Source organism: Amblyomma mixtum, chromosome 1, assembly GCF_055824585.1.
Source record: "Amblyomma mixtum isolate Tamu chromosome 1, ASM5582458v1, whole genome shotgun sequence".
Lineage (NCBI taxonomy): Eukaryota > Metazoa > Arthropoda > Arachnida > Ixodida > Ixodidae > Amblyomma > Amblyomma mixtum.
Genome location: NC_143012.1, coordinates 278162512 through 278188359, shown reverse-complemented (window position 1 = coordinate 278188359; position 25848 = coordinate 278162512). Strand labels below are relative to the sequence as shown.

The 25848-nt window shown below is 42.1% G+C and overlaps 1 protein-coding gene across 4 annotated transcripts; it reads left to right on the top strand.

The window, feature by feature from the left end:
• Window positions 1-2072: 2072 nt before the first annotated feature.
• LOC149371834 (zinc finger protein ZIPIC-like) lies at window positions 2073-24678 on the top strand. 4 transcript variants are annotated; one of them, XR_016286931.1, is made up of 2 exons: window positions 2073-16944; window positions 19174-24678. XR_016286931.1 is itself a non-coding variant. In XM_089566120.1 (2 exons), the coding sequence occupies exons 1-2, from the start codon at window positions 10563-10565 to the stop codon at window positions 19491-19493; spliced, it is 396 nt and encodes a 131-aa protein (XP_089422246.1). In that variant the 5' UTR covers window positions 2073-10562; the 3' UTR covers window positions 19494-24678. The 4 variants fall into 4 exon arrangements, 3 of the variants coding, with proteins under 3 accessions (XP_089422246.1, XP_089422245.1, XP_089422244.1); XM_089566120.1 differs by having other exon boundaries at window positions 2073-10638; XM_089566119.1 differs by having other exon boundaries at window positions 2075-16944.
• Window positions 24679-25848: the final 1170 nt, after the last annotated feature.

Here is a 25848-nt window from a genome sequence, read left to right as displayed (position 1 = left end):
CTAGTGGTGTTAGTATTTCGTGTTGAGCTGAACTTGAAGTTTGCAGTGTATGTGTGTGGGCAGATTTTGTGAGCCTTCTCAAGTTTTTAATTTTCTAAAAGGATCACATTAATTATTGGATGCCACAGTGTTGAGGCACACCTATTCTAACGGTGCTTGCCAGACTGAAAAAGAAAGGCCTTTTTCTTAACCCAATTTTTCAAAATTATGAAACTACTTCCTTTCATTTGTTCAGTGCTCTAGCAAGTGCTCGGGCTAACAGATGTTCCGTTTTAAAATACTGCTGTGCATTATATGCTCTAAGACTGTCTGGTGCAAGTTTTGGGAAGTTCAGTAAATTCTGATTTTATTCCATTTGGAGACGCATATCCCCAGAGCACCAACTGAGCTGCTAGTGTGGGAGTATCGTTGATAGGACGATATGCTGTTAGAAGGAAAAGATATTTGAACTGCCTTTCTTTTTTTGAGTGGCATACCCCTAGGTGAGGTGTGCAATGCTGAAGTTGATGTTTCGCAACTCGATTTCCTTCTTGAAAAAGAGGTGAGCTGATAAGGTAGGACACGTGGACCGTGTTGCAACCATTGTCAATGCACTTAAAGAACTTATCAGCCAAATTGTGAAGCAGGCTGATGTTGAAATGCTGCCCCTGTATTGCCCAACTCACCAGCACAGGGCCTGTATCGTTGCTAGATACTCTGACAATTGCCTCCCAATTCTGAGAAGTGGCTGAAACTGACGACACTTGCATCGTGGGTTGTAGGGGCTGCGACAGCCGCAAGTTGAGCTTAATGCGCATGTATTTGGAGTGGTTAGGCACTGGTTTATCGTTTCATTTTGCCACATTAAGTACATTTCCCCAGCTAGTTGTCGGACCTTTCTTTATGAGTATGCCATTACTGACGGTAGAGTTAAGTTTAAATTGCTTTATTTCTTTGCCTGGCTTTACTGCACAATTTATAACAAGAAATTTTGGCTCTAAACAACACAAGATATCTTTCTAGCAGTTGTATATACTTACTTTGGAAGATGGTACAGGTTCTAGCATTTGACTTGGGGCTGTTGGCCATCATTCTTGTGCTTACCCCGCCGCGGTGGCTCAGTGGTTACGGCGCTCGGCTGCTGACCCGAAAGACGCGGGTTCGATCCCGGCCGCAGTGGCTGAATTTCGATGAAGGTGAAATTCTAGAGGGTCGTGTAGTGTGCGATGTCAGTGCACGTTGAAGAACCCCAGGTGGTTGAAATTTCTGGAGCCCTTCACTACGGCGTCTCTCATAGCCTGAGTCGCTTTGGGACGTTAAACCCCATTAAACCAAACCAAACGAAATCATCATTCTTGCCTGCTGGCCATGGCCTGCCTGGCTGTTAATGCACACAAGCAAGCCCCAAAGGGTTGGGATGGACCTCATTTCCTCCGATCTGCTTTTCATCAATGCACTTGTAAAGTTGGCCCTTCGTTGGCAAAAAGTGTATTGATACTTAAGATGCTAGCTGAAGGCTTCTTGTTTGGGACCCTTGGGAATTGGTAAATGTGACCAACTTGAGAGTGCTAATAGAAGTAGTACAACAGCAAAGAGTATATGTGGAACTTAACGGGAATTGTTTTTTAAATTTACCCAAAAGCACAATTGGCAAATGTTGCACCAGCTCACCTCACTAATTCATCCATGCACTGTGATGCTGCATTGCAATTTTGGATAACTTCTAAACTGTTGCTCCTGAGGTGTGCACGTTCTCAAACTGTCATCATTCAGTCCATCTATTATGTTTAAGTGTATGCCTTTTACTCATTTCTCTCGTGAGTAGCTAAGAAAACATCGTCACGGAGGACTCTAAAAGGTTCATAGACTTTCACTATTAAATGCTTCCTCAACCTAAGGAAAACAAGAAGCATTCATCAACAGCAACAAAACAAAGTGACTTGTCTTGGCAGGCTCAGCGCTGTTCACTCACACTGCACTTCAAACTTCAGGTTCAGATCCAGCCTCTGTTACAACCATAGAGTTTCTTACTATTACCTAGAGGGAAAGCTGGCGGCGCTGCACTTCAGCCACCATGGATGCTCAAAGCATCATGGGGCGGTGAGCTACTTGTTGTGGCACAGTCGTAATTTTTCGGGAACACGAAGTGGCACTATTAAGACGTGTCATTCCGAAAACGCTGTTCGTGTGTGCGCAGACGACTTTCGCGCGAACGCAGTGTGCAAAACCCATAGTAGTGAAAACGCGACGACACACGACGCCAATAAAAGGTTTCACTTTTCCGAAATGCCATTAAAAAACGTCTTAAAGTATCTAAACAACAACATTTTTTTTGAAAACATATTTACTTTTAAAAGTGCGCCTGTTAATTACGAAATATTAGTTTTTATAGTGTTCATTACTAGGCCAATAGGAGAGCGTGTCGTCTCTTATTTTGGGCAAACTATGCACTTAAATGCTTTTCTGCTCGTTTGTTGCAATCATTAGACAAGATATTGAATATTAGGACGTTTGTAGTTATCAAACAGCCTTATTTTTCTATTATTTTTTGGCCAAAATTTGCAGTTCCACAACAAGTAGCTCACCGCCCCATGATGCTTTGAGCGCCCATGGTGGCTGAAGTGGTCTCGAGGGGTCGCCATGCAAACTCCCATAGACGGGCTGCCAGCTTTCCCTCTAGGTAATAGTAAGAAACTCTATGGTTACAACTCCTGTTGGTTGTGGGTGCCACAAGGCTTTCTGTTTCTTGTCTCTTTTTTTTTTTAGGGGTGAATTAAGAGGAAAATGTTAATAAAGGCTTTCCTTTCTTCCCAAACCCTCACACCCCATGCTCCCCCTGCCTCCACCCTCCCCAAAGTCCCCGCAGGTCTTCTGTCCATGGTGTTGGCACCGACAGCGTTCCCGGTGACGGCCAGGGCTGTCGTCACGCCCAGGGGTGGCGGCAGCAGCAGCGCAAGTCGCAGGGGCCGACAGCAGCACCCTGCCGTGTCATGGCCCATTGCAGGCAGTGCAGTCAAGAAGAAGTACACGTGCAACCTGTGCAGCTACTCGACCGACTACCCAACCAACATCCAACGCCACATGCTGACCCACACGGGCGAGCGGCCCTTCCGATGCGACACATGCGGCAAGGGCTTCACCACCAAGCAGAATCTTGAGAGCCACAAATTGCAGCACGTTAAGAATGCCTGGTGTCCAATGTAGACAGCGTACACAGCTTGTTTCGTGCCCTCCATCTTGCTCCTTTTTTTTTGCTAGTGGTGTAGTGGCAGACTGCTGTTGTTTTTTTTTTGTCTTGCTCATTTTATACTTTGTTTGCTTGGAGTTTAAAGGGACACTGAAGGGAAACATTAAGGAAAGTTATGCTATAGTCGTAGATTACCCTACAAGAGCTCCGTTGGCATTTCTTTATAGCAAAAAGGTGACTTGATTGCTGAAAAAATTGCTAATTAAATCCTCAGTCTCTTCTCCCATTTGAGTCGTACTCAACATGGGGAATGCGATGTCATTTTTGTTGTGTAGGATATTTCGGTTTCCTTATGAATTGGAGAAAACGTGTCGAAAGGAAACTGCGTGGCCCAACCAACGTTGTGATCACTCTGGTACTAGATTCATCAACATGTGGCACGCCCATTGATATAATGAAGCATGGAAAAGCCATTGTGAGACAGCAATCTTTCAGCCTTGCTAGGCATAGTATTTTCCATTTGTGCCCTGAGCCACATGCCTTCATTTTTGTTTTATCTTTTTTCTGTATTGCTTGGTTGTTTGCAGAGGGTAGATGGCACCTTTCAGACTATTGTGTTCACCTTGTACATGCTTTCAAAGGACGTAGCATAGAGCAGGTCATTCGTTCTCCATATCAGCCTTTTCTTTTTAAATTCTTTGATTTTTATTGTCATCCAGCTCATAATTCTTTTATTTTAATTTTCTCAAGCTTTATGTGCTTTCACAAAGTAACCTGCATTGGTGATTCATTAGCTGTGGCTTTCTACCAGTGAGTGGGAGATTGTGGGTTCGGTTCCCATCCATGGAGTCTATTTTAACAAGGACAAAATGCAGAAATGCCAGTATGCTGAGGCTTTGAAGCAATATAATGAAAAGTTTAAATTAATCCAGAGGTTTCACAACAGTGTCTCATAGCCTGTGTTGCAGCTTCAAGATTTAAAAATGTACTAAATGCCTTATGTTGAGAGTTAGTATGGCGGTTAAAGGCAGGTTTTTGTAAGGTAGAATTGTTTTCCTTTCGTCAGTATTTCACAAATAAAATATTTGCAAAGTGATAGAAGCTTATAAAACAGATTGAACAAAAAGTCTTTCTGGATGAGTGTAGATCATGACGCCAGGCATCGTGAGTTAGGTCTGTCATTTGGGCCAGTGTAGAAGTAGTAATTTGTCCAACTTCATGCGACCTAAGTTCTTGCAGGCTTGTTTTCATGCACTTGTGTGGCATGTAGGTGATGTGTCTTGACTCTGTTCATTTGAGTTCTGCTTATTATGCTTGGGTAGCTATCAGTAGCATTTTCTGTTATATTTCACCAACTGGTCAGCCATGCTCATTCAGTAACAGGTGTCAGCTTATGTGATGTTTTATGATCTATACATTGTGTGTTGTTTTCTTCATGTCTTGACTACTCATAGCCCTTTGTGTTTTCTTGTGCTCTTTGTCTTGTTTTCTATATCAGGAAAGTTGCTAATCTTGCCTATCCGGAGTCATACTAGCATCCGTGCTACCAGTGTGGCTTTTTTTTCTGGCAGTTTGTTGTGCAAGATGCATTGGCAAATGCCAACATTCTCACCCGTTGAAAGGCAGTGCTCATATCAAGTTTATCGGAGATTTCCTTGTTTCCATGGTGTTCTCGTCCTGTGCTGTGCTTCCTGGGTCTTTTGTGCTTCCAGAAAAAAAAGAAAAGCTAATTCTATTTTTCTCTTGGACCACAAGCTGCTGGCTATATGGCATTCTGCTTTAGTGCAGATTGTCCTGTCTGGCTTCTATTTTAAGAAGTTATTACCAGCAGAAGTAGAAGTTACTTTAGAGAGCACCCGAACTTTTTTCGCATCGATTTCACTTGCTGTTGATTGCGTCCACTCATCCCGTAGATTCTAGTTATTCGCAGCATTCGCAGTCGTGTTTGCGGCCAACGCCTGTGGGCCAATTGCTGCTGCTGCATAAGCTGAATTAGATTAGTGCTACCTTTTTTGCACATAAAAAAAGGGCTGAGCAAAGGAACATACCCAATGTCAGCGTTTGTAAACTCAGTCAGTTATGTATCAGTGTGACCAGCAAGCTGCGCTTTAGCCATTGCTATGTCAACTTTGGCAGTGTCACTGAAACCATGTGGCTAGCCAAAACTTGCCAAGAGCTACTTTAAAATGCAGGTGCTCAGTTGCCTGGACTGGTCTGCTTACCTGCACCAAGAAAGAAATTTAATTAAAAATGGTGTTGTTAATTAAAGGTACAGCAGTTTGCCTCGCGTGAATTTTTAATCTGTCATTACGCATCGAAACTGTGCTGGCTGCTTGAGTAGCTGATATGTCTAGACAATGAATTTATGTTCTTATTTCTGCAACATGGTAATATCTTGCTAAGCTTGTAACCATAATATGCAGCACTTGAGTATGAGCCACGCTTGATCTTTTTCTGATTCAAATTCCATGTTCTGATATTGTTTGTGGTGTTCACTTACAAGACAGAAATAACTTAGCGGCATTGCCCATTTGTCTCAAGCTGCACTTTGCATTTCTGTCGGTTGACGAAAAGCTCCTGTGCATCAACTTTTGGGCACTCTTGCCGGACTCATTTTGACTAGTGCTAGCTTCTGAGGAGGCTCGCTTTTTCCTTATTTGTATTGGATGTGGTTGGTGGCAGTGACTATTTCCTCTGGTTTTGTTGGCTTCTGAGGACTCGGTAGAGACTTTGTGTTTCAAACATGACAGGAACTTTTTCGAGCTTATAACTGGCTAGTCACTAAGCAGTCGTGCCACGAATTTCCTCAAAGAAAATGTGGTTTTAGCTTTGAGCTCGAACAATGGAGCAAAGTGTTGGTTGAGCTGTTGTTTTGTTATTGTGCTGAAAGCATACGTTTTGACAGGACGAGAAAAAAGGAAGCACGGACGCAGACACGAGACTGGTGCGAAACTCTGCCAGTCCTATGTCTGTGTTCATGCTTTATTATTCTTCTTGTCCCGTCAAAACGTATGCTTTCAGCACAGTAACAAAATAATGACACACCAAGTAAGCCACCACACTGCCATGTATAAGCTGGCTGTTCCACTTTTTTGAACCATTTGTAATGGATCAGTAAGTTGCAGTATGGCTTTGGATGCTGCTGACATTATTGCTTCTTCTGTAGTAGTTTTATACTGTGTATTTTTGCGTATTGTGCCACTTTTTTCTGATAAACATTTTTGTTTGCTATATTGCACTTTACAGATTTTCTTTTTGAAGTGCACATTTGCGCTGAATGTTTATTGCTCTGCAGTTGTGCTTTGTGTGTACCCGTGGTTATGTCTGTGTTGTTGCTTTTCTGGAGTTGACAGGGTTTTTCTGGTAGAAGGGAAGTATCTCACTTCTGCTGGAGCTGAAATGTACACAAGGTTTTCCAGGGCTGTTTTAATGTGCTTTGTCATGGCAGAAGGTAACTTATTTGCACTATAAAGATGTGATGAGAGGCCTTAAGTTGATGGTCTCTGTCCTGTAGGTTTTAGTCTTTGTCTTGGAAAAGAGGCTTGTGCCTCATGATGACGTTAACCCTGGCTCTCTAGAGAACGAGACGTTTAAAAGTGAGCTTAAGAACTGAGTATGTTGACACGTCTGAGGAAATGCATGAATGACATTGTTTGCGGGATTGCATTTGCCTGGATACGTGAAGTAGCTGGTGTCATTGTGTAGTTCTTTCATTAGTGTTTGAAGCCCGATAGTGGTGGTTGGAAATTTAATCCAGGCCAGTTATTGCATTATTTACAAGGTGTCATAACTGGTGAATGTTACGGCACGTGACACTGAGATGTTTTATATTCAACTTGTATTTTGCTGTTTCTTTCTTTTCTCTCTCTCAATATTGTGCCTTTGTTTTGAGCCTTGTCACTTTCTTGGCTATGCTGAATTTGTTCGGAAACTGCTTTTGCATTGCCTTTTTTTTTTTTGCCTTGTGGAAAATCAGTCCCCTAGTCGTTGGTGATGTGTTCTTTGCTGCAGAGCAGAGGTCTGTTTTCTCACTTTTACAGCTCTGTTGTTTTATGACTTGGGTTTGGTGGGGTAAAAATTCCTTCTATAAATTAGTCGTCTTCATTTATGAGAAGCCACGTATCTTGCTTTAGTGTTGCTAGTTCACATGTGCACTATTGCCACAGCTGTTGCGAACCTACTTGCAATAAGATTAAAAGGTGAATTCCTTCAGCGGCAAGTATTATAAACTGAAGGATCTTGCAGAAGAATAGTTTTCTTTCCAGCTGCTGTTATGCTTGTTGTTAAAGTAATATTCACGATCTTGTGTAAAGTGAGTTATTGCAAGAGCCGACTCCTTGCAAGTAGCCAACTTTTCACAGGAATGTTTGATATTGTTTGAGTTTCCTTTGCTGTGAAAACTGAAGCAGCCCTCTCATTTGTAGTCCATTTGACGTGCATATGATTTTTTTGTTCAATATGCTAGATTGCAAAGTCTTGATTTTAGAGCCTCACCTAGCTGCTCTTCAGTTTTCTTGCCTCTGTGCATTTCAGATATTTTCATGTTATAGCATGCATCGCTTGCTTGCCCCCAACTTTGGTCATAATTGGCTAGCTAGTTAGTAATATTGTTGGAATGATTGCCAAGGTAGGTGTAAATAGAAGACAGGCACAGCATGTGGCAAGAACAGTCGTATACCAAAAGCTTGAGTTTGGTTGTTATGCAATAAGAGTTAAAAGGATGAGAAGCACCATTAGGGAAGCCAGTTGGACACTGTGTTGCGCTAGACACATAAACTGTTTCGGACTGGCTGGTAGAAATAATAAATCATGCACTATCGCTGTATTGTAAAGGCAAAAGTGAAAGATGCTTCGCTATCCATTGCTAAGACCATGCAACTCATGCCAACTCGTGGCGGCTAATGCTAGTTAAAGGGACCCCTAAAAGATTTCGATGCTCATATTCTAGTGCAACATATCTGTAGAGGTGGTCTTTGTGTGTATTTTAATAGAATTTAATAATTTAAATTTAATAAATTAATGAAAGCTCTGCATGCACACTATAATTAACAGTTAATTTTAAAAATCACTGCCCTAAGCAGCTTGCAACTGATTGGAGTTACATCTCGCTGCACATTCTTATTTGCCCCTACCCCGATTATGTCAGTGGGCAGTCTGGGTGAGCCTTCTCATTGGGCATGCCCAGGTGACGTGGGTGGGATGGGGCTTGATGAGGTGCGGAGGGGTGCAGTCCTGACCTGTTTTCTTTATTTTTTTTCTGACATGCTGGTGTATATAACTTTAGGGAGGCAAAGAGGAGCGTCATTTTTAATCACTGATATCTTCGGTGTTAATGAAGCTAGCTTAAAAATTTTTGCAGTGCAGTTACTGGTGATGGAATACCGATCGTCATGCGCTTTTGGTAACCTCAGTATATACCATTTCACGGTCCCTTTAGGACGTAAATAGCATCCTGAAAACGCACTACACTGCACTCGGATAATTTCAGGGTGCCTTCTCATTAAGCATCAGGGGCAGCATCAAGATGTTCATACTAGCTGGGAGGGGACGTGGCACAATCACTGAATTCCTTTAGTGGAGCATAGGTCACGGGGTCTTGCATGGCTTTTGTGAGCACCTTTGTACTCCTTGGGACGGCAGTGAAGGGAAGACAGGGAGTGAGAAAAACAGTCTTGTTATTTGCTCCAAAGCCGAGTCCCAGTAATACGGCTGAGGTACAGTTTTTGCCAGCTGTTGCTACAAACAGGCATGGTTCAGAAATTGCTGCATAGAATGTGCTGCGAAACCTAGCTTGCAGAAAGATGATAATTTTCTTGGCAATTTTTTTTCGGTGTGCGTATTTCTTTCTGCGATATAGTAATGGTCCCAGAAGAAAGCACCTTCCTTCTTTGCTAGCCCCAGTCTAGAATTTGTCTGTGAAGATGTTGCTGACTCTTGCATAGCATTGTGCAAAATGCACTTGGCCACTAGCAAGTGACATGGCGGATCATGGTTGTCCTGTTGTTAAGGAGCCCTGTCCGTTCCTTGCACGTCCGTAGGGCGTCGCCGTCGGCTCTCTTCAGCCGTGCCGTGCTCGGCAAAGATGGCCCCCGGCAGCGGCTTTCACTGTCGTGTCTGCGGAAAGACCTTTGCCCGGAAGCACACAATGGTGAACCACTTTTGCCTGCAGAAGCAGTGAGGCCAGCGCCACACCTCACCACAGCTCACAGGCAAGGCTGCACGTGCTGGGGAATACTGCACTAACACTCTTGACAATGCTGAGCAGGTCCTGTGGTCATCGAACCACCACTAATGGCCGCCTGAGTAGCATAAGCTAAGGGAAGACAGGTCGAGGGGGTTCTTAGCCATAGCTTGCTACAGCTGCTGGGGTTGTCAGAGCTGCTTTGTAACTGCTGTGACCTTTTACTGGCAAGTGCTATGGCAGACTTTTAACGTTTCAGACTAGTAACTAAAATTTGCAGCAGATGGTGCCACTGGTACTGTTGTACTCCTTTATTTTCCCCCCTCTACTTCTAAAAACTGAGTGGGGATATAGAGCGCAGCAAGCCAAGTTTGAAAGGCAGCATTAGGGGAATGATTGTAGATGTGTTGGGTTATTAATAACTCTTTAGTCAATTGTGTGTGGTTGGGAACTACTGGCGTGTTTGACGAGGCTACGCAGTTGTGCCGAGGAAAAAGATTGCATATGCACGGGGGTTAGGGGCTGTGTCACTCTTCAGCTTGCTGTCACGCACCAGGCTGTGCCCACATATGGAGTTGGGGAAAGCATGCTCGGAAGAGCAAGGGCCTCCCGTATGCTACTTGTTGAATTCCTGCCGAGTTGCACAAAGTGCACAGGCGCCAAACGTCGCATCTTGGTAGTCCAATACTCCCACAGAATTGGTAGCTCTCTACATGCACACTTGGGCGTAAAATTGAAAGAACTGGCAGTTTGGCAGTGTTGTCAGTTTTTAGGAGGGAAGCACAGTGTCCAATGCTTTAGCAAATGAATGTACAGTTGAACATTGTTATAACGAAGCTGAAAGGTCCCGGCAATTACTTTGTTACAGTCGTAGCGTAGTTATAGCCCGTGTTGACCGAGCTTCCAAGGGAGTCGTTACGAACCGTTTCGTTATAACAAGGCCCGACTGTATATGCGAAATTTGGAGAGTTGTTAATTGTAATTATTGGACGTCCCTGGATACAAATTGGGAGCTGACATGTCACACTGGCATGTTTTCGAATGCGTTACAATGGCATGTGTGGAAAAAAATGTTGCTGCTCTAATTATGCCTCACATAAAGTGACTAGCTTTGGCAGTGGAATTCTCGGTGTGTGAGTGAGGATTTGGTAGGACTGTATTGGCATTTAAGAACTGGTGTGCAGGAGCGTACTAATTCGTTTATAATCAGCCCAGATGCCAGAAACACGGGGCTCGGATACGAAAGGGCAGATCGGGAACTTGCATTTGAGGCATTCCTGTTTCACTCGAGGTCAGTGCTGTTTTGTGGCTCGAAATAAATTGTAGCTGTTTACAAGCACGAATGTATGTGTATACCGATGTTGGTGTTTTATTGCACCAGGGGAGGCTGTAAATGTGTCATGCTTGCTTGCTTGTTGAAATGTGTGGCATTCTAAGGTTGGCAGCAATGCATCTAGATCGTTTAAAGCACAAAGCTGGGCTAACCAGTACTTGGACCACTACAACATAATTACTGGTGTTATGATGCATCGACTTGTTGCTTTTTTCCTTTGTCCATCATCTCTTTTATGCTAGTAATTGTGGCATAATGCAAACACAGCCAGAGTGCAAGTAATGGAAATGCAGGCATTTGTAATCATTGTGTATATCAAATAGTTTTTAAAGATTAGAAAGGTGCAGCATGAAAGTATAGCCAGAAGGTCAGATATGATCAGTGAATATGGCGGGCTTAAAGCATTTTCGCTTCATTAAGATTTGGAACTGATAGTTTCTTGGACTTATATGGTGCAGCATTTGTCAAAGCTATAATGCATCTGAAGCAATAAAACGTGGAAAATGCTCAAACACTATAAAAACTGTCATTTTCCGGAACTGACAGATTGCTAGGAAATGCTTCTCATTTTTTTATCACCACCATATATCCCGTTTACTATTTCCGTGCTGCACGTGAAACTCAAAAAGTGCGTATTTTCCGTTGTCATGAACAAATTGAGAGAGAGAGAAAACACTGTACCCAATTCGTTCCTCTTGTCCTAGAGAGGAGCAGTGATCTTTTCAAATGTGTTTGGCTCCCGTGCTGTCCCACTTTGTTATTTGCTGATAATGAGCTGCTTAATGAATAGAGAAAATTGAAAGCGTTTTTGAGATTCAGTATGAAGGCCCATTCACACTTGTGTGTCGCAGAAGTTGTGCGTCTGTTTTCATCAAAAAGAGGCAGTCGCAAGCCATTGGCACGTTGCTCGATTTTTCTACCTTGTTAACACACAAGCGGCTTCTCATTGCTGCTAGCAGTCAAGATCTACAACTCTCGTTCCGAATGAGACCACTTTGGGAAATTGACTTGTAGGGCCACGCTTGCAAGTCTGAACATCTGTACAGTCAAGCTGCCCCCTGGCCATAAGCAACAGCTGGGCACAAGCCCTTTGTGACTCACAAGTGTGAATAGGCTTTAAGCATGTTAGTTGTAGTGCAACTTAGGAATGCGGTTAGAAGTTGGGTTATTCTTTTTACAGCCAGTTTATGTGTCCCTGCTATTTATCGATCGATTAGGCCTGGATAAACAGATATATTGCTGCAAAAGTGATCAAGGTAGCTAAATCTCAATGCTAGAGTGTGTACCAGCACTGTGGCTTCACAAGTTGCTTTGGAGACATGATAAGTCTAGATGCTATTTTGGTGCGAATGCAGGTTAATGACATCCTAGTCGAAATCAAGAGGAAGAAATGGGTGTGGGCAGGGCATGTAATGCGAAGGCGAGATAACCGCTGAGCCTTGAGGGTAGCGGAGTGGGTTCCAAGAGAAGGCGAGCGTAGCCGGGGGCAGCACAAAGTTAGGTGGGCGGATGAGATTAAGAAGTTTGCGGGGATACAGTGGCCGCAACTGGCAAAGGACAGGGTTAATTGGAGAGACATGGGAGAGGCCTTTGCCCTGCAGTGGGCATACTCAGGCTGATGATGATGATGATAGTCAAGAGGCACTGGGTGCGCAGTACTACTAGATATTTAATTAATTGGAACATTTTCGAATTTTTCTCAGCAGACTAGAAATGACTTCGTTTGTTGAAAAGGTAAAAAAAAAGTTCAAAATAGCAGAATTAGTTGTAAAAAACCAGTAGGCATCGTTGATTGGTTGCTGGAAGGATTAAACAAAGCACATTGGTAAGGTTACCAAATATCATTGTACAGGTTAATGTTAGTTATTACTAAGCTGCTAGCCGATAACGTGGGCTGTTCATGTCTCTATGCTGTGAACTTTGAGGAGAGGGGTGAGGGGAGCTGCAGTGAGGTGAAACTTGTTGCATACAGTGTGTTCTGTTTTACTACTCCCGGAAAGATGCCTTAGTGCACAAACTCCATGCATGAGTGCCTTGCTCGATAATTCAGTTTGTGGGAGCCCCTCTGGCGAGCATGCCTAGAGTTTCTGAATGAAGTTTTCCTAGCTATGTTCAGGTGCAGAAAACAGTTATCTGAACTATGGTATCCTTAGCAGCTTATTTGAGCTCAAAATATGCCCTCTAGTGAAGAACGTGCAGGGATCCTTGCTTCTGTTCTGCCAGCTTTACAAAATTCATGTACACATCTTGGCAAAGGAATGAGAGGGACACAAACAGCACTATCTTAGGTGTGAACAACCCCGCCATATTAACATCCGCAGTTGCTGTCTTGCTTCATTCAAAACTGTTCTGGTGTTGTTACGTGCCTGGCTTGACGGATGAAATCGAATTGTAGCTGTTTTTTTTATGAGCCTAGCCGGGGGAAAATGCAGCCTAGGCGGCCATCTGGATTGCTCCACAGATATGCGTGATGAGCTGTGGTCAGGTGGCCTGTTCTCTATTTCAGGTGAGCGCTGGGCTTGCTTTTCCGCACTGGATTTGTGAATTGTATTCCATACATACTGGTCAAATCTGGCATACTAGACTGCAAGGTTCACTCGCTGTGGGATGTAGGGACAAACAAGTTGCATGCATGTGTGGAGAGAGGCCATGTTAGTTTGCCGGGTACGCAGCTTTGATCGATTTGGTACAAAACATAGCAAGCAGAACAGGCTCAAGCTGAGGCTGCTACAAGTCTTTTATGTAATGTTGAGGTCCATGCAGTGTAGTTGAGCAAAAGGACTTGCAACAGCTGTGGGTAGTGTAGATGTGAATGACGACATTGTCACAATGTTTCGTCGCGTTTATCTTCTCATTCAGGCAAATAAGTGCATTAGCCATGTTCAATTTGTGGCGCAGACAGTTTTCAGTTTTGATGTGCTGCTTCTTAGAAATAGTCTCCCCGCAAAAATGATGGGGTGGCTTGGATGAGTCTTCGGAGTTAGAAAGTTTGGTGCTCTTGCATTAGTGGTGTATTTTGCGACCAGGCAAGTGACAACGTGCCTTGTGCACCGACAAGTACGAATTTAGCCACAACACCAGCCAGCTCTGTATACCTGCATATGCGCATTTATGGCACCACCATGCTTTTTGACATGCGAAGTCACTAGTCCTTTTTGGCTAGCCTTTTGCTGGTGTACTACCAGGAGTGATGGCCATGTGGTCAGTACCTCGTTCGCAAGTCTGCTTTGCAGTAAACCAATTGTCATGCCCTAGTATGCAGGCCTGAGTCTGACTTAGAGCCCATCGGTGCTTTGATAAGACGTACAAGATGAGATTCTGAGGCAGGAAGTTGCTCCTGACCAGTAGCTAACCTCATCAGTTTATTTCTTTTTTTCATAGTGTAAGGTTGTGGCTTTCAGTACCCTTTTTAGCTAGTGTTCAGTGTTTTTTTTGTTTTTTTTTCGTAGTGACTTTACTGAAATTGTATGAAATGCCTCACATTGGCGACCCATGGCTTTGGAGTTGCACATGAGGACACCGGATGCTTGCATTTGCTGTTTGCAACAAGGTCATGTTCTCCTGGCATATCTCTTCACCACGAACTGAGAGGGCTTCCTGTGTAGTCTTGTGATCAGTGACAAGAAGGGGAGTTTGCAGTGTCTTGGAATGCCTTTCGTGTTTTTATTGCGAGTATTTTTGTGGTTTTTTCATGACTGAGAGAGTTTGTGCCATCTGTAGCCATTGATAGAAGTGCTCCTTATATATTTTTTTCCCACAATAAAGGCAGGAGCATTGAAATGCGGCCAATGACTGCACTACTTGTTGGGAAATAGGGCTTGCTTTTGAGACACTTGACAGTGGCATCTTTTATGGACTCTGCTCTAGAATAGTTAGCTTTACTGGATGGTTTGCTTTTTTTTTTTTACTTTGATTATTCTTTACTTCATGATACCAATTTTATTTCTGTTTAGTTCTTGCTGGCAGGCAAATGTTCGGACATTTTCAGTAAGTAAAGATCAAGCATTTGTACATTGTTGTTTAAAAAAAAAAGAATTTACTTTTGGTAACTAATGTTGCTGCTTTTCTTTCTGCATGCTGGTCAACTTGCTTCGAGTTTCTCATGATCTCTGCTTGGTATTGTGCTGTTCCCTGATTGGCTGTTTCATATCATATACTACCTTGCTTTGTTGTTTCATTATTAAAGGGACACTGAGGATAAGTAAAGTTGAGATATTTAGATATATTTCTGCGTTTTAATGACAAAGAGGCTACTTTTACTGAAAACAGCTTTTACTAGCTAGCAAAGTAAAAAATGAAATACATGTTGTCACCACCACCACTGGTGTTTTTTGCAAAGCAAACTGCCTCAATACAGTTTATTTTGTGTGGATCTCTGAGGCTAGGTTCTGCTCCCATTCACTTCCAAATGGTGATTACAGAGTTTCTTTTGGTCTCGATGTCACTAACGAGAATTGAGTGGCAGGAAATGTTTGAAATCCAATTTTGCTTTACAAAGAATGCACTTTCTTGCTGCTGGAGAAACATCAATTTGACCAGAAAGGGCCATCGAAACAATTTTTACTGGCAACAGAAATTGGATGAAGTTGGCCTCAGTGACCCTTTAATTGCCACTGCAATTCACAAAGTACCGAGTCATGGAGGCTCAGCTAATGGGTTAAAAAATGAGTGACTGAATTGGTTATTTTTCGCATCCAGTCTTTGAGGTTACTTGGTCTGGCAGACGAGCATGAAGCGGTGGGAGCTGCAGAGAATAAACTGCTGGATTAGATGTATAATCACTGAAATTCAAGCAGTCAATGAAAAAACGAATTTTTAAGGTTAGTTGCTTAATCAGAATAAGCATCACATGGTGTATGCTTTCTGCCATGTTAGCACCTGAATAAATCTACTCTAAACGAGCGGCATCAGGTGATGATGGATATCACGCAGTATTGCATAACAGAGTAGAATTGTAAAAAGTCTGTTCTGCATACAGGCATAAATAAGAAACAGTGTTTAAAAGTAACAAGACTCAAGGTGTATACCTTCGGTACCTGCACTATATGCAATCACATTTGGTTATGCGTTGAAAACTTGTAGTTAGCACAGAGATGAGCTGTAGTGCCAAGGTCATTATGCATATTTAACACTGCTTCGTATTTTTGTTGTTTTTTTTTTCTTGTTGAGGTAGTTTGTATCACAGGTTTGTTGCAAGCTTTTTACTCTACTGTTTGGTCACTCTTTATGCCTCTCTAGGAATAAAGTTTTCAACAGCTATAGGCGTATTGCAAAAAAAAAAGAAAATGTCATTTTCTTTCTGTTGTTTTCTTTGTGTATAGTCATCTCATTCTCTTGCATCTCGTTTTTGTGTCAAAGAAAGGCACCTATTGTTAGCTTTCTCTTGGCAGCCTTGCACTTTTCCACTCACATTAACAAGCTGTTGTTTTTCTTTCATTCGAGAGCATGCTTCATGGCACATATCTTTTTTTTCAATTGATGGTACTTGCTCAGCTTTGTTGCTTTTTTTTTATGTAGGCTTACGTGTACATTTCATTGTTTTTGTTACACACATTTTAGTAGCCTGTGTTAAATTACACTTATTTTTCTTGGCTGGCAAAATGTTTTCCAGGACTGAGTCCCATTAAAGTGACATTTTGAAGGTGCCTCATAAATGTCGCTTCTCATGCTCCATGCCTGTCAAGTTTTTTCTTTGATAAGTGAGAAGAAAATTCTGGCGTTCTACTTAGATGCCTAGTGAGTGATGTCGTGCGCGCATCATTGCCTTCAAGGTATATGCATTATAAACTTGCCTTCTGTGCTGTATGTGTTTGCTTGTTTGCAGATGGTGCTGTTTCATCTTCTTAGCTAAGTGTTTGGTGTTGCAGTGTTCTTGCAACACTGACGTTGCTTGGACATGTGTGTGTGTGTTGCGTGTATGAGCTAATTTTCAAGAGTCCTTACTTTTTCCGTCTTTAAACTCTGCCTGCACCAAACGTGTGGTTTCACAATTTTTTGCCTCGCATGATATGATACCTTTGTGCTTCTGTGAAAGAACAAGTTGACTGTGTACCCTGCAATATGCAATGGTAGCCATAGCTTGCTGTTGGGGACAAACTTTTTGATATGCTTCCTTTTTCATAGGTCTTCTTTTTTTAATCATTCTCTCTGTAAGTTTTGATAGATGAAGAAATAAATATATGCTGCATTTTTGCAACAGCAGTACCTCCTTGCATCATTCATCAAGACACTTGCCAGTGTGCAGAACTTGCTGCCTTGCAGAAGGTATATGGCATTGCAGTTGCCATGAATATATCTTTTAGAGTATTGTTTCCTTTGATTTTTCTCCTTTCTTAATTAAGCTGTGCTAGTTTCTTGTATGTGCACTGAGCAGCGGCCTTTTCAATAATGGTTTGCTGCAGGCAGCCTACAAGCATAATTCGACAGTTTCCACAGCTTTGCTGTGCAATCAGGTGTCCTGTAGGAACACCCACATTAATAAGATTGCTTAGTCTTTATGATATAAACATGCTCAGTGAGCTACGATATAAACATGTTTGGCGAGGTTTTGTCTGGGGGAAAATAATACACACCTCTTTGTACCACTCTTGGCATGCATAGATTTCTTGCAACCGTTGATCTACACAATGAGCTTTTCCTTGGTGGAGAGATTCAGCAAGTAGAGCTTGAGTTTACTGATAGTGCCCAAATTCCGTTGTGGGTGTTAATACATCTGTCATCTGCAAAATGCTGTCTTCTGTTGCTATAGCCTCCCGCATTTCTTTTTTCATACCACAGGATGCTTTTTTTGTTGCAAGTCTGCATGAAAGGAGGTCTGTAAAGTATTATGTTGGAAAATACTTTTTTCTCGTAGGTGGTCAATAAACACTAATACTGCTGAGCTCGTAGTTGGTCAGGCTGGTTGCTAAACAGCTGAAAGATTGTTGGGCAACACAAAAGATATATAAAAAAGGTGCTGAAGGATCAGATTTGAACTCTGACAAATCTTTGTGCAGCACATCTCAATGGAATTAGGGGGACAGTAATTTAATCTTGTCATGAGATAATAGATGCAACAAAGCATGGCTTGCTAGAGAGATGAACTTGACTTCTATTTTGATGTACTCTGCAGATTTCTTTCTCTATTAATGCACTTAGCAGCAACCACTGTACAAAGCCTGAATAAGGCCTTGTTTTGCCTTTCTTTAAGTCCACATTATTAAATGCTCTAATCTTTAGTTGATTGCGTGTGCTTATCACCAGAACTGCTCTAACCTCCTGCGAGTCCTGTGCTGTTGTCACATATCAGCTGCAGAGTGGAATGGTAAAAAACTGAGGAAGCTAGCTTCTGCTGGATTGAAGAGGCCTGCAGCTGCCTTTTTTGTTCACGTCTTATATATGCCCTGATTTGTTGTGTTGCGCTACACATAACCCATTTTTTAGATCATATGCTCGATGCGTTGTTCTTCTGTAGGCCAGCTGTTTGCAGTAACTTTCGTAATATTGTGTTCCAGCATGAATACTTTGGTTAAAGTGCCAGTCTTTATGGCCCTGTGAGGTTTGTAAAGATGTTTAAACGCAAAAAGAACTAGCTGTGTTTTTTAATCAAGACTTCTCTTAGTTTTGTGGATTTATTCAATGCTAGGCACTGCCACAGCATTTTTATAGCTTTCATTTGTTTTACTGATGCTTTCGTTGCCCTGGATTCTGTACGCATGCTTTTCTCTGTTGCTGCAATAATATGTTACTAGCTACTGATTGAGTGATTTCAATTTTGAAATGAATATAGCAAATTGCAATTATGCTCTTATGTGCCTTAAAACAGCTTGAAATGCCATCATGTTTTGTGTGATACCTATTTGGGATCAATACTAAATAGTAGAGATTGCAAATAATTTTTCGACAGATTTCTCATTAGCACATAGACTAAGTTTACAAAAGAACAAGTAGGTCATGCAAACCATAACATCGGCTGTCTGACCTGCACTGCCTGCAGGTTTTTGTTATAGTTTACTGGCTAGCTGACTGATATGTGCTACTTAGCCAGGGTTAGTAGTGCCAAGGTATTAGTTGTAGTCTTCGAAGATAAGCCGAGTGCTGTGCCTTTTTTAAGCTAGCTCAACCATTGCAAGCAAATTGAAGATGCAGCGCCAAGCGTTAAACCATTTTTTTACTGTGACTCCAAAAATATTATAAGAGCCTACTAAAAATGCATGACTACTGTGGAAGAAGCTTTCAGCTCATCTTTATCAGCCAGCGCTTTATCATTTCTGTTACACTATTCCAGAGGAGATCACATTTGAAGTGAGCATGGTACTTTAAAGGATACCTCCCTAGTTTCTGGGATGCATTGTTTCTCTGGTTTCTCGTCGCTTAAATCTTGGCACGTGGCGAACTCTCTGCTCCAGTCCCAGTGCTTATAGGACCTGCAGTGTTCATTCATTGTGCTCTTTCTCCTCTCCTTCTCCTTGCACGCTCTTGCATCTTCATCTGGTCCTGTCATCGATGGCACAGCCACTGCTGGGAAGCCTTGCCCCCAGGAGCTCGCTGCAGCACCACGCCTGGTGTGCCAGTTCTGCTCCTACTCAACTGTCTACACCACCACCATGGTGCGGCACGTGCGCACACACACGGGCGAGCGGCCGTACCGGTGCGCCTCGTGCGAGAAGGGCTTCACCACCAAGCAGCAGCTGGAGAAGCACTGCAGTCAGCCCAGCAAGCCATGCTTCAAGCCCTTTGCATGCTCCTACTGCTCCGAGCGGTTCCCGTCGGATGCCCTCCTGAGCCGACACCAGCGCATGCACAGTGTTGCTGCCACCTTCCCCAATTTCTGAGTGCTTTAGAGCATGGCTCTCTGGTACTGCTGTCAGGCATTCTCGGTGACAAAGGCGCAATGTAGGGCTGGACAAGTAGCAGTACTGTGGAAGCTTGTAGAAGTTTCTGGGAGGTGCTTGTCCACATCAAGGAGTGAAACGCGAGTGTTGCTGTGTGAGGGAGGTGTAAAGGTACATGAGCTCTTCCAAAAACTGAGGTGATTTTGTGGTTTGTATTTCTTGGCAGGATAGACCGTCCCTTGAACAGACTAGCCATGCAGAATGATCTGAATTAGAAGGTTTTGTACATGTGAAGATGTGACAGTCATGTTTTATATTTCTTTTTGATGAGAAGTGCTCACAGCATGCAGCTGACTGTAGGGTTGAAAGCCCTGATTAACCCTGCCCTACTCTTACACTACACTTTCTTGTGGACATATATCATAAGATATTTTGTATTCTTTGAAAGAAGCTATTTAACAAAAGCAAGTATTTTTGCGTTGATGTGAGAATTTAGATTGAAAGATTCTTCTAATGAATGGTGCATCCTGTTGGTAATTTTCAGCAAAGAATGGAAAAGTAATGAGCCAAAATGTGTGGAAAGAGCATTGAAGATTGATAAATGTCTTGAAAGAAGGACGAAGAGTGGGGCTGGTTTGGTGGCGGGAAGCATCTGAACCAAAGTGGTGCCCTTGAACAGCTTCAAACTCATCCCACAGTGATCTCTCGGTTCTTTTCTGCCAGGAAGCGAGCAGAGCATAAACAGTGGCCTAGAGCAGTTGATAGCATTATCTGTAGCAAATGTGCTCATTTCAAGCAAGATCTAGAAAAACCATTCAGTATTCAAGAAATGCCTTAAATGTATAGCTTGTACACAACAGTTGTAGAGCATACATCATTGAACCATACTTCTGAAAGCTGTCAGAAGCTATGCACGCCTGTAAGTCCCCTCAGAATACCTTGCTAGTATGGAAAGATGTTGCAAAGATGGTTCCTCTTATGCGATGGCAGCATATGTGTCGTATTGAGTCTGGTAATTTTTATTTTTTTCCCTCTTAGTGATAGCATCACAGATATGATGCCTATTGCCAGTAGAACTTCATCGGTGCTAACTGGAAGTTAGTGCTATGCATGTGTGTCATATCTGTCCGTGTCTTGGTTATGCTACGCATTTCTTCAGTACTAAATGTTTTTCTTTCTTTTTTTTATGAGAAACAGGCATGTTAACTTTTGTTGACTTGTTAAAATCAGCAAAAAAAGGTGAATTGCTTTTAAAATATCTCCCAGTGGGGGTATTGAAGGTTTTCCTTTTTTTTTTTTTTTCAGACACGAGTTTCAGTTGGATCAGTAATGCTTTGTAAGACTTTATTGCTTTTGGCTAATGGTGCTGACAGCTTCGTGCTTTTAGCTGTAAGGACTGTGTTAGTTAAATATTAGTTTTGCATAGTAATACTCTGGAGTTATTGTCATCTTAAACGTGCACCTTTTAGGTAAAGAGAGTCGGCAGGAATAAATAGATGCAATGGCTGTGTTGATTAGTGCCCTAATTATTAGAAGTAAAAAATAATTTCTCATTACTGCTATTCATTGAATAAACTTGTTGCCTACAAACTTGATTTTGTGGCATAAATTTTTTGTGTTACGTGAGCAAACTAATTGATTTTTAATCTGCTTTTTTTTTTGCAAAGTACTGTCCAGAGTTATTTAAAAACGCACCTTATTTGATGAACTGCTGAATGTGAAGACATGTCTTGAAACAAATATAATTGAGAAAACAGCATACCTCTTACCGCTGATATTTCTTTATTCAATGCTATGCAGTTCTGCAATATATTCACTTAAGGAGAGAAAAAAATTTTGTCTGAATAGTCCAGTCCTATGTGGTTGGTTGTTAAATTCAGTGGTTACCTAAGGCTGTATTCTGGAAGTGTCCATTTCGGTCACAGCTCCAAATGTGTAGGAGACATCTGCGCAGTAACAGCTGATCCATCTTTCATGTTGTGCCATCTTGGCAGAAGCTGCATTTACCATTGCATCAGTAATTGTAGTGAAAAGTTTAATATTTTAAAACTTACGATTGATATTTAGGGCCGTTTGTTTTAGGGTTTCACTTTTTCTAGAATTTGGGGGGTAAAAATTGGGCAATATTTTGTTGATCGAATTTGGTTATAAATTGTGTTAATCGGCAAAAAGTTTTAAAACCTGTCTTCTGTCAGGTCATTTTCTGAAGCAAAAGCTATGCTCATTTAGCACTCATTTTCGTGTTGGACGTACAATGCTCTGTTTTTTGCTCACTATATCTTATGATTGTGGCGATGGAAATTGCAAGGAAAAACTTTACCAAATGAGATATTTGTTTTTCTTTTTTACTCATTTATTACAAACATTTTGTTGCATACATTACCATGTATCTCCCACACATCACTTTCGTGTCTGTCCAAGATCTGCTTCCCTTAGTGCACAGCAAAAATATTTATTCACTTTTCCAGCAACAGTTTTAAATGGACGAGAGCCTTGGAGAAGAACGTAGCACTTGATACAACGATGCCAGAAATGGCATCTATTCAACACTCGTGCTTTGGCCTCTCACTTCTGAAACATACTTTCCAAACTTGCCTTCAAGCTGCATGAATAACAAGTGATAACTGAGGTTGAAAGTCATCCTTTATATGAAGATAGGATAGAAAAGGATAGAGAGAAAAAGTGCAACACATCTGCTAATTTTCAGGTAGTGTCGGTAGTTATCTGTTCTTGAAAGCTATTTCCAAAAAGCACATTTTCGGGTGGAATTCACGTTTAACCTGATTTTTTAGAGATCTGTTCGGGGTTGCAAGAATTGGGTAGAACTGGGTTTTACATGTAAACGACAGATCCTATATATGTATATTGAAGTGTTTTTAAAGCAGAATCAGGCTGTGGTATTTGATTTAATGGCAGTCTGGGTTTCTACACGACTAAAGTGATCAGACACGGTAGTGTCAGCATTTGCTGTTGTTTGGGGTGAAAGGACATGCCCGGTTCAAGTCCCACCTGTTTAGTTGTTCCAGATGGTCTTGCAGTGTCCTGCCAGGGTCTGTAGGACCTCTCATGTGATGTGTTGTGTCCGCTGTTCTAACATCAAGAATGTGACGCTTAGGACCACTTTCGTGTAAGTGGCAATGCTTGGTCTGTAGATACTTTTTTTTTTCTTTGCTGTCACATGGAAGTTTTTGGATGTGAACATATGAATTCTTTTTTTCTTGTGTATTATTATTATTTACTTTAAGCTCCAGCATTCTTGGTCACATTTATTTATTTCTTTCGCGATGCCTCCTCTCTTCAGCAACCCTAAAGTTGTACATATTGGTTGCAGTTTTGTTAAAATTCTCTTTCATCTGTTGCCGAGGTGTATCAGAGGTGGAGTACTTGTGAACCTGCTGAATGAAATAAATAGAGGTTCTGCTCTCTAGTTGAGTGTTATTGATGCACTGGTCATCATGGAAGTTTTTTAGGTTGAATAATTTTTTAAACATTTATTAGGAATAGGTATAGGCAGTGATTGAAAGATCATTTAGGTAACACAGTGGCATCTAGATACATTTATAGCTTTATTTATGAAAGCATTTACTAAGTGAGGTTTACTAATATTTTATTATTCTCTTAGCTCTTTGCCCTTTTATCATTTGATGATGTGATCCTTAATTTAAAAAGTTTCCTTCTTTATATGCTGATCTCATAGGACTAGCCTGACTCACTCATGTTGCAAAATATAAAAGGTTTCCTAGTCTATTGGCACTCTCTGAACGAAGTGTTTACGTTTGAACTATGCAGAAGCTGTGTGCGACGGCAAGGTTTGCTTGCAAGGTCATGTTTGCTAGCAGCGTGTTCAGATTCTTAAGCTTTCAGTTGCAGGGAAACAAGCATAGCTGATTTTCCGGCTGTGTCTTGTAAAGCTAAGTGTAATAAAATAAAAGTAGGTTTTCTGCAATAAAAAAGATTCCAGTAATTGATCGCGCTGTGTGATGTCGGCGCACATTGAAGAACCCCTGGTGGTCTAAATTCATCTGCAGCCCTTCCACTGTGGCATCCCGCATAGCTGTGTTGCTTTTGCACGTTAAAGTCCACAATTAAAAATTTACAAGTAAATGATCTTGTTGATACTTCGAATGCTTTGCATGCAGTTGTGTTGCAGCCATTCAACCTGATTTACATAGCCTTTCAGAGACATCAGAACGTGTACAAATAGAGAATTTTACTGCATATGTACTCATTAGGTGCATTTATTAAATGTATGTGTGGATATATTCAAAAGCTTCTATTATTTGCTTGTTTTGATGTATAGTTTCTATATATGTAGGAATGCATGCATCTGGATCTTCTTTTCAGAGCACCAAATGCTTATTTCACAGCGTTCTTGGCCGGTAGTATTGTCCATGCATTGAACCTGCCACATTGTAGTGCTTGAAGTATCTTGCATGCTTAATTTCCTGCGGAATTTGTGTGGGTGAATGCACATTCTTTTTATCTTCTATTGCATCAAGATCTATAGAGGTGTTGGCCTGTTTACATTGCCAATAAAAGTGGCAAGAGTCCTATATGTCGGAGTACACAAGTATGTTCAAGTCTGCAGTTTCTATCCATTTTGTTGCAGTCTTTTTGTCATTCTATCCATGAACACTGCTCTGTAGGCATTCTGGCTTTTTTCACCTCTTGCATTAGAGTTCATCGGTCTTGTCAATCATGCTTTTTACTCCTAGCAGGTTTCTTTTTGCACATTATTTGATTGCGACATTTCAGTTGTCGATGTAGACTGTTGCAACGCTAAATGTGCATCATAAAATGCTTCTCTTGGTTAAACCGCTCGCTTATTCGCTCTGAAATTTGATGCAGAGATGGCATACGACAATCTTGCTTTTTCAACACCAAATTTGGATTTAATGTACTTACCTGATTTGATCAGAATTATAGATCCGCATCATCTGCAGCATTGCTGACCCCCATAACGAGCAGCTTTTGCATAGTGTGCATTTAGCGTTGCAACAGTGTGTATATTTGTTGCACAAATGGCTTCCATTGTCTCCATTATTCAGTGTATGCACCACTGAGGAACCATGTGTGGCATATTTTTTCTTTTTTCACTCACTTGCATTTGTGAACAACAATGTGATAACAGATGTCTGGATAGAGTTCTTGCTCTGTGATCAATAAAGTGTATGTGCTTTTCTGATGCATCGTGTTCTTGAAAACAATAGTGTAATGCGTAAAATGGGACTAACGTACTACGCACATGTCGGTTGACATACCAAAAGCTGGTAAGTGTGCAGAGAATAGTAATGTTAGGCAGGGCTTCACAAGGGGTTTGCATATCAGCTGCGTAATGAGGTTTTTGTAACATTCGCTGACGCCGCAAGGAAGCGAATTCCTCTCGCCGTCAAGAAATTTGGAACACTGGAGATGCAGAACGAACCAAATGGCATGATCCAAAATGAAACCCCTTGGGCTTCCTACTTTTGACGAAGAGTGCACATAATGTTGTTATGTGTACCATAGAGGATGTATACTACTACCTTTGCAATAAATAGATACGCCGTACACCGAGTAAAATGCGCTTAAGTTGGGAGCAAAACTGGCGTATCTTGCGGCAGAGTGCCTTTTGCGGTTGAAGAGCGAAGCTTTCAGTTTCTATTTCACTGCCATGCGGGAAATGCCCTTCTTAATATTATATTCGAGCCTCCACTTGATATAACTGCTACTCCAAAAACGTCCCCGAGGTCGTGAAGAAAAATTGCAGATGACGTTAGTTAGGCCGCGGTGGATTTGTGAGCTTGGGCTAATGCTGCTCGTGAATGCGAACAGCTCGGAAAAAGTTTCTGGGTGTCGGCAACCATGACGAGTCGAGGAAGATGGCGGTGTGCATTAGTGCTGTTTGTTGTGTTTGTTGTGCGTGCTTGGAGTCGTCAGGCCCTGCGTATCCTTTGCTGGCTGCGAGAAAACACTTACAGTGCCTTGCACGAATACTGAGTGGCCATTCTTCCCCTGTGCCTGCAGTGCATCCGCTTTAAACGCGTCGTAAAAGTGGTCGCCAAGTCGAGTGGGAGTGGTTGACCCTCTATGGACCCCCCCTCCTCGGCGATGAACCCCCGCTATGTGGCATCAAATTGGGGACGCTCGGTTTGACGTGACCCGTTCGTGTCCCGTCGGGCGTACTATTCCTAAAGCTCATCAGGGCTGCCTTGCCGAGTGATTGCCTCCGGATAGCTGCGAGATCTCCAAGAACTTTTGTTTTTGAGGGGCTTTCAGGGAGCGGACGTTTTAAGCAGGGGCAACCTAACCCGTGAGAGGAACCTGATATCCTCCTGCTCTCCGGCCGCGATGCTGTCGTTTGTTCGTGCCCTCC

Bases quoted from the DNA above. Each gene is read 5' to 3' on its own strand.
- LOC149371834 (XM_089566118.1), top strand. From the start codon at position 9,155: ATGGTTGTCCTGTTGTTAAGGAGCCCTGTCCGTTCCTTGCACGTCCGT. The intron at 9,376-19,173 runs GCAAGGCTGCAC...TCGATGGCACAG, and splicing joins CACCTCACCACAGCTCACAG to CCACTGCTGGGAAGCCTTGC.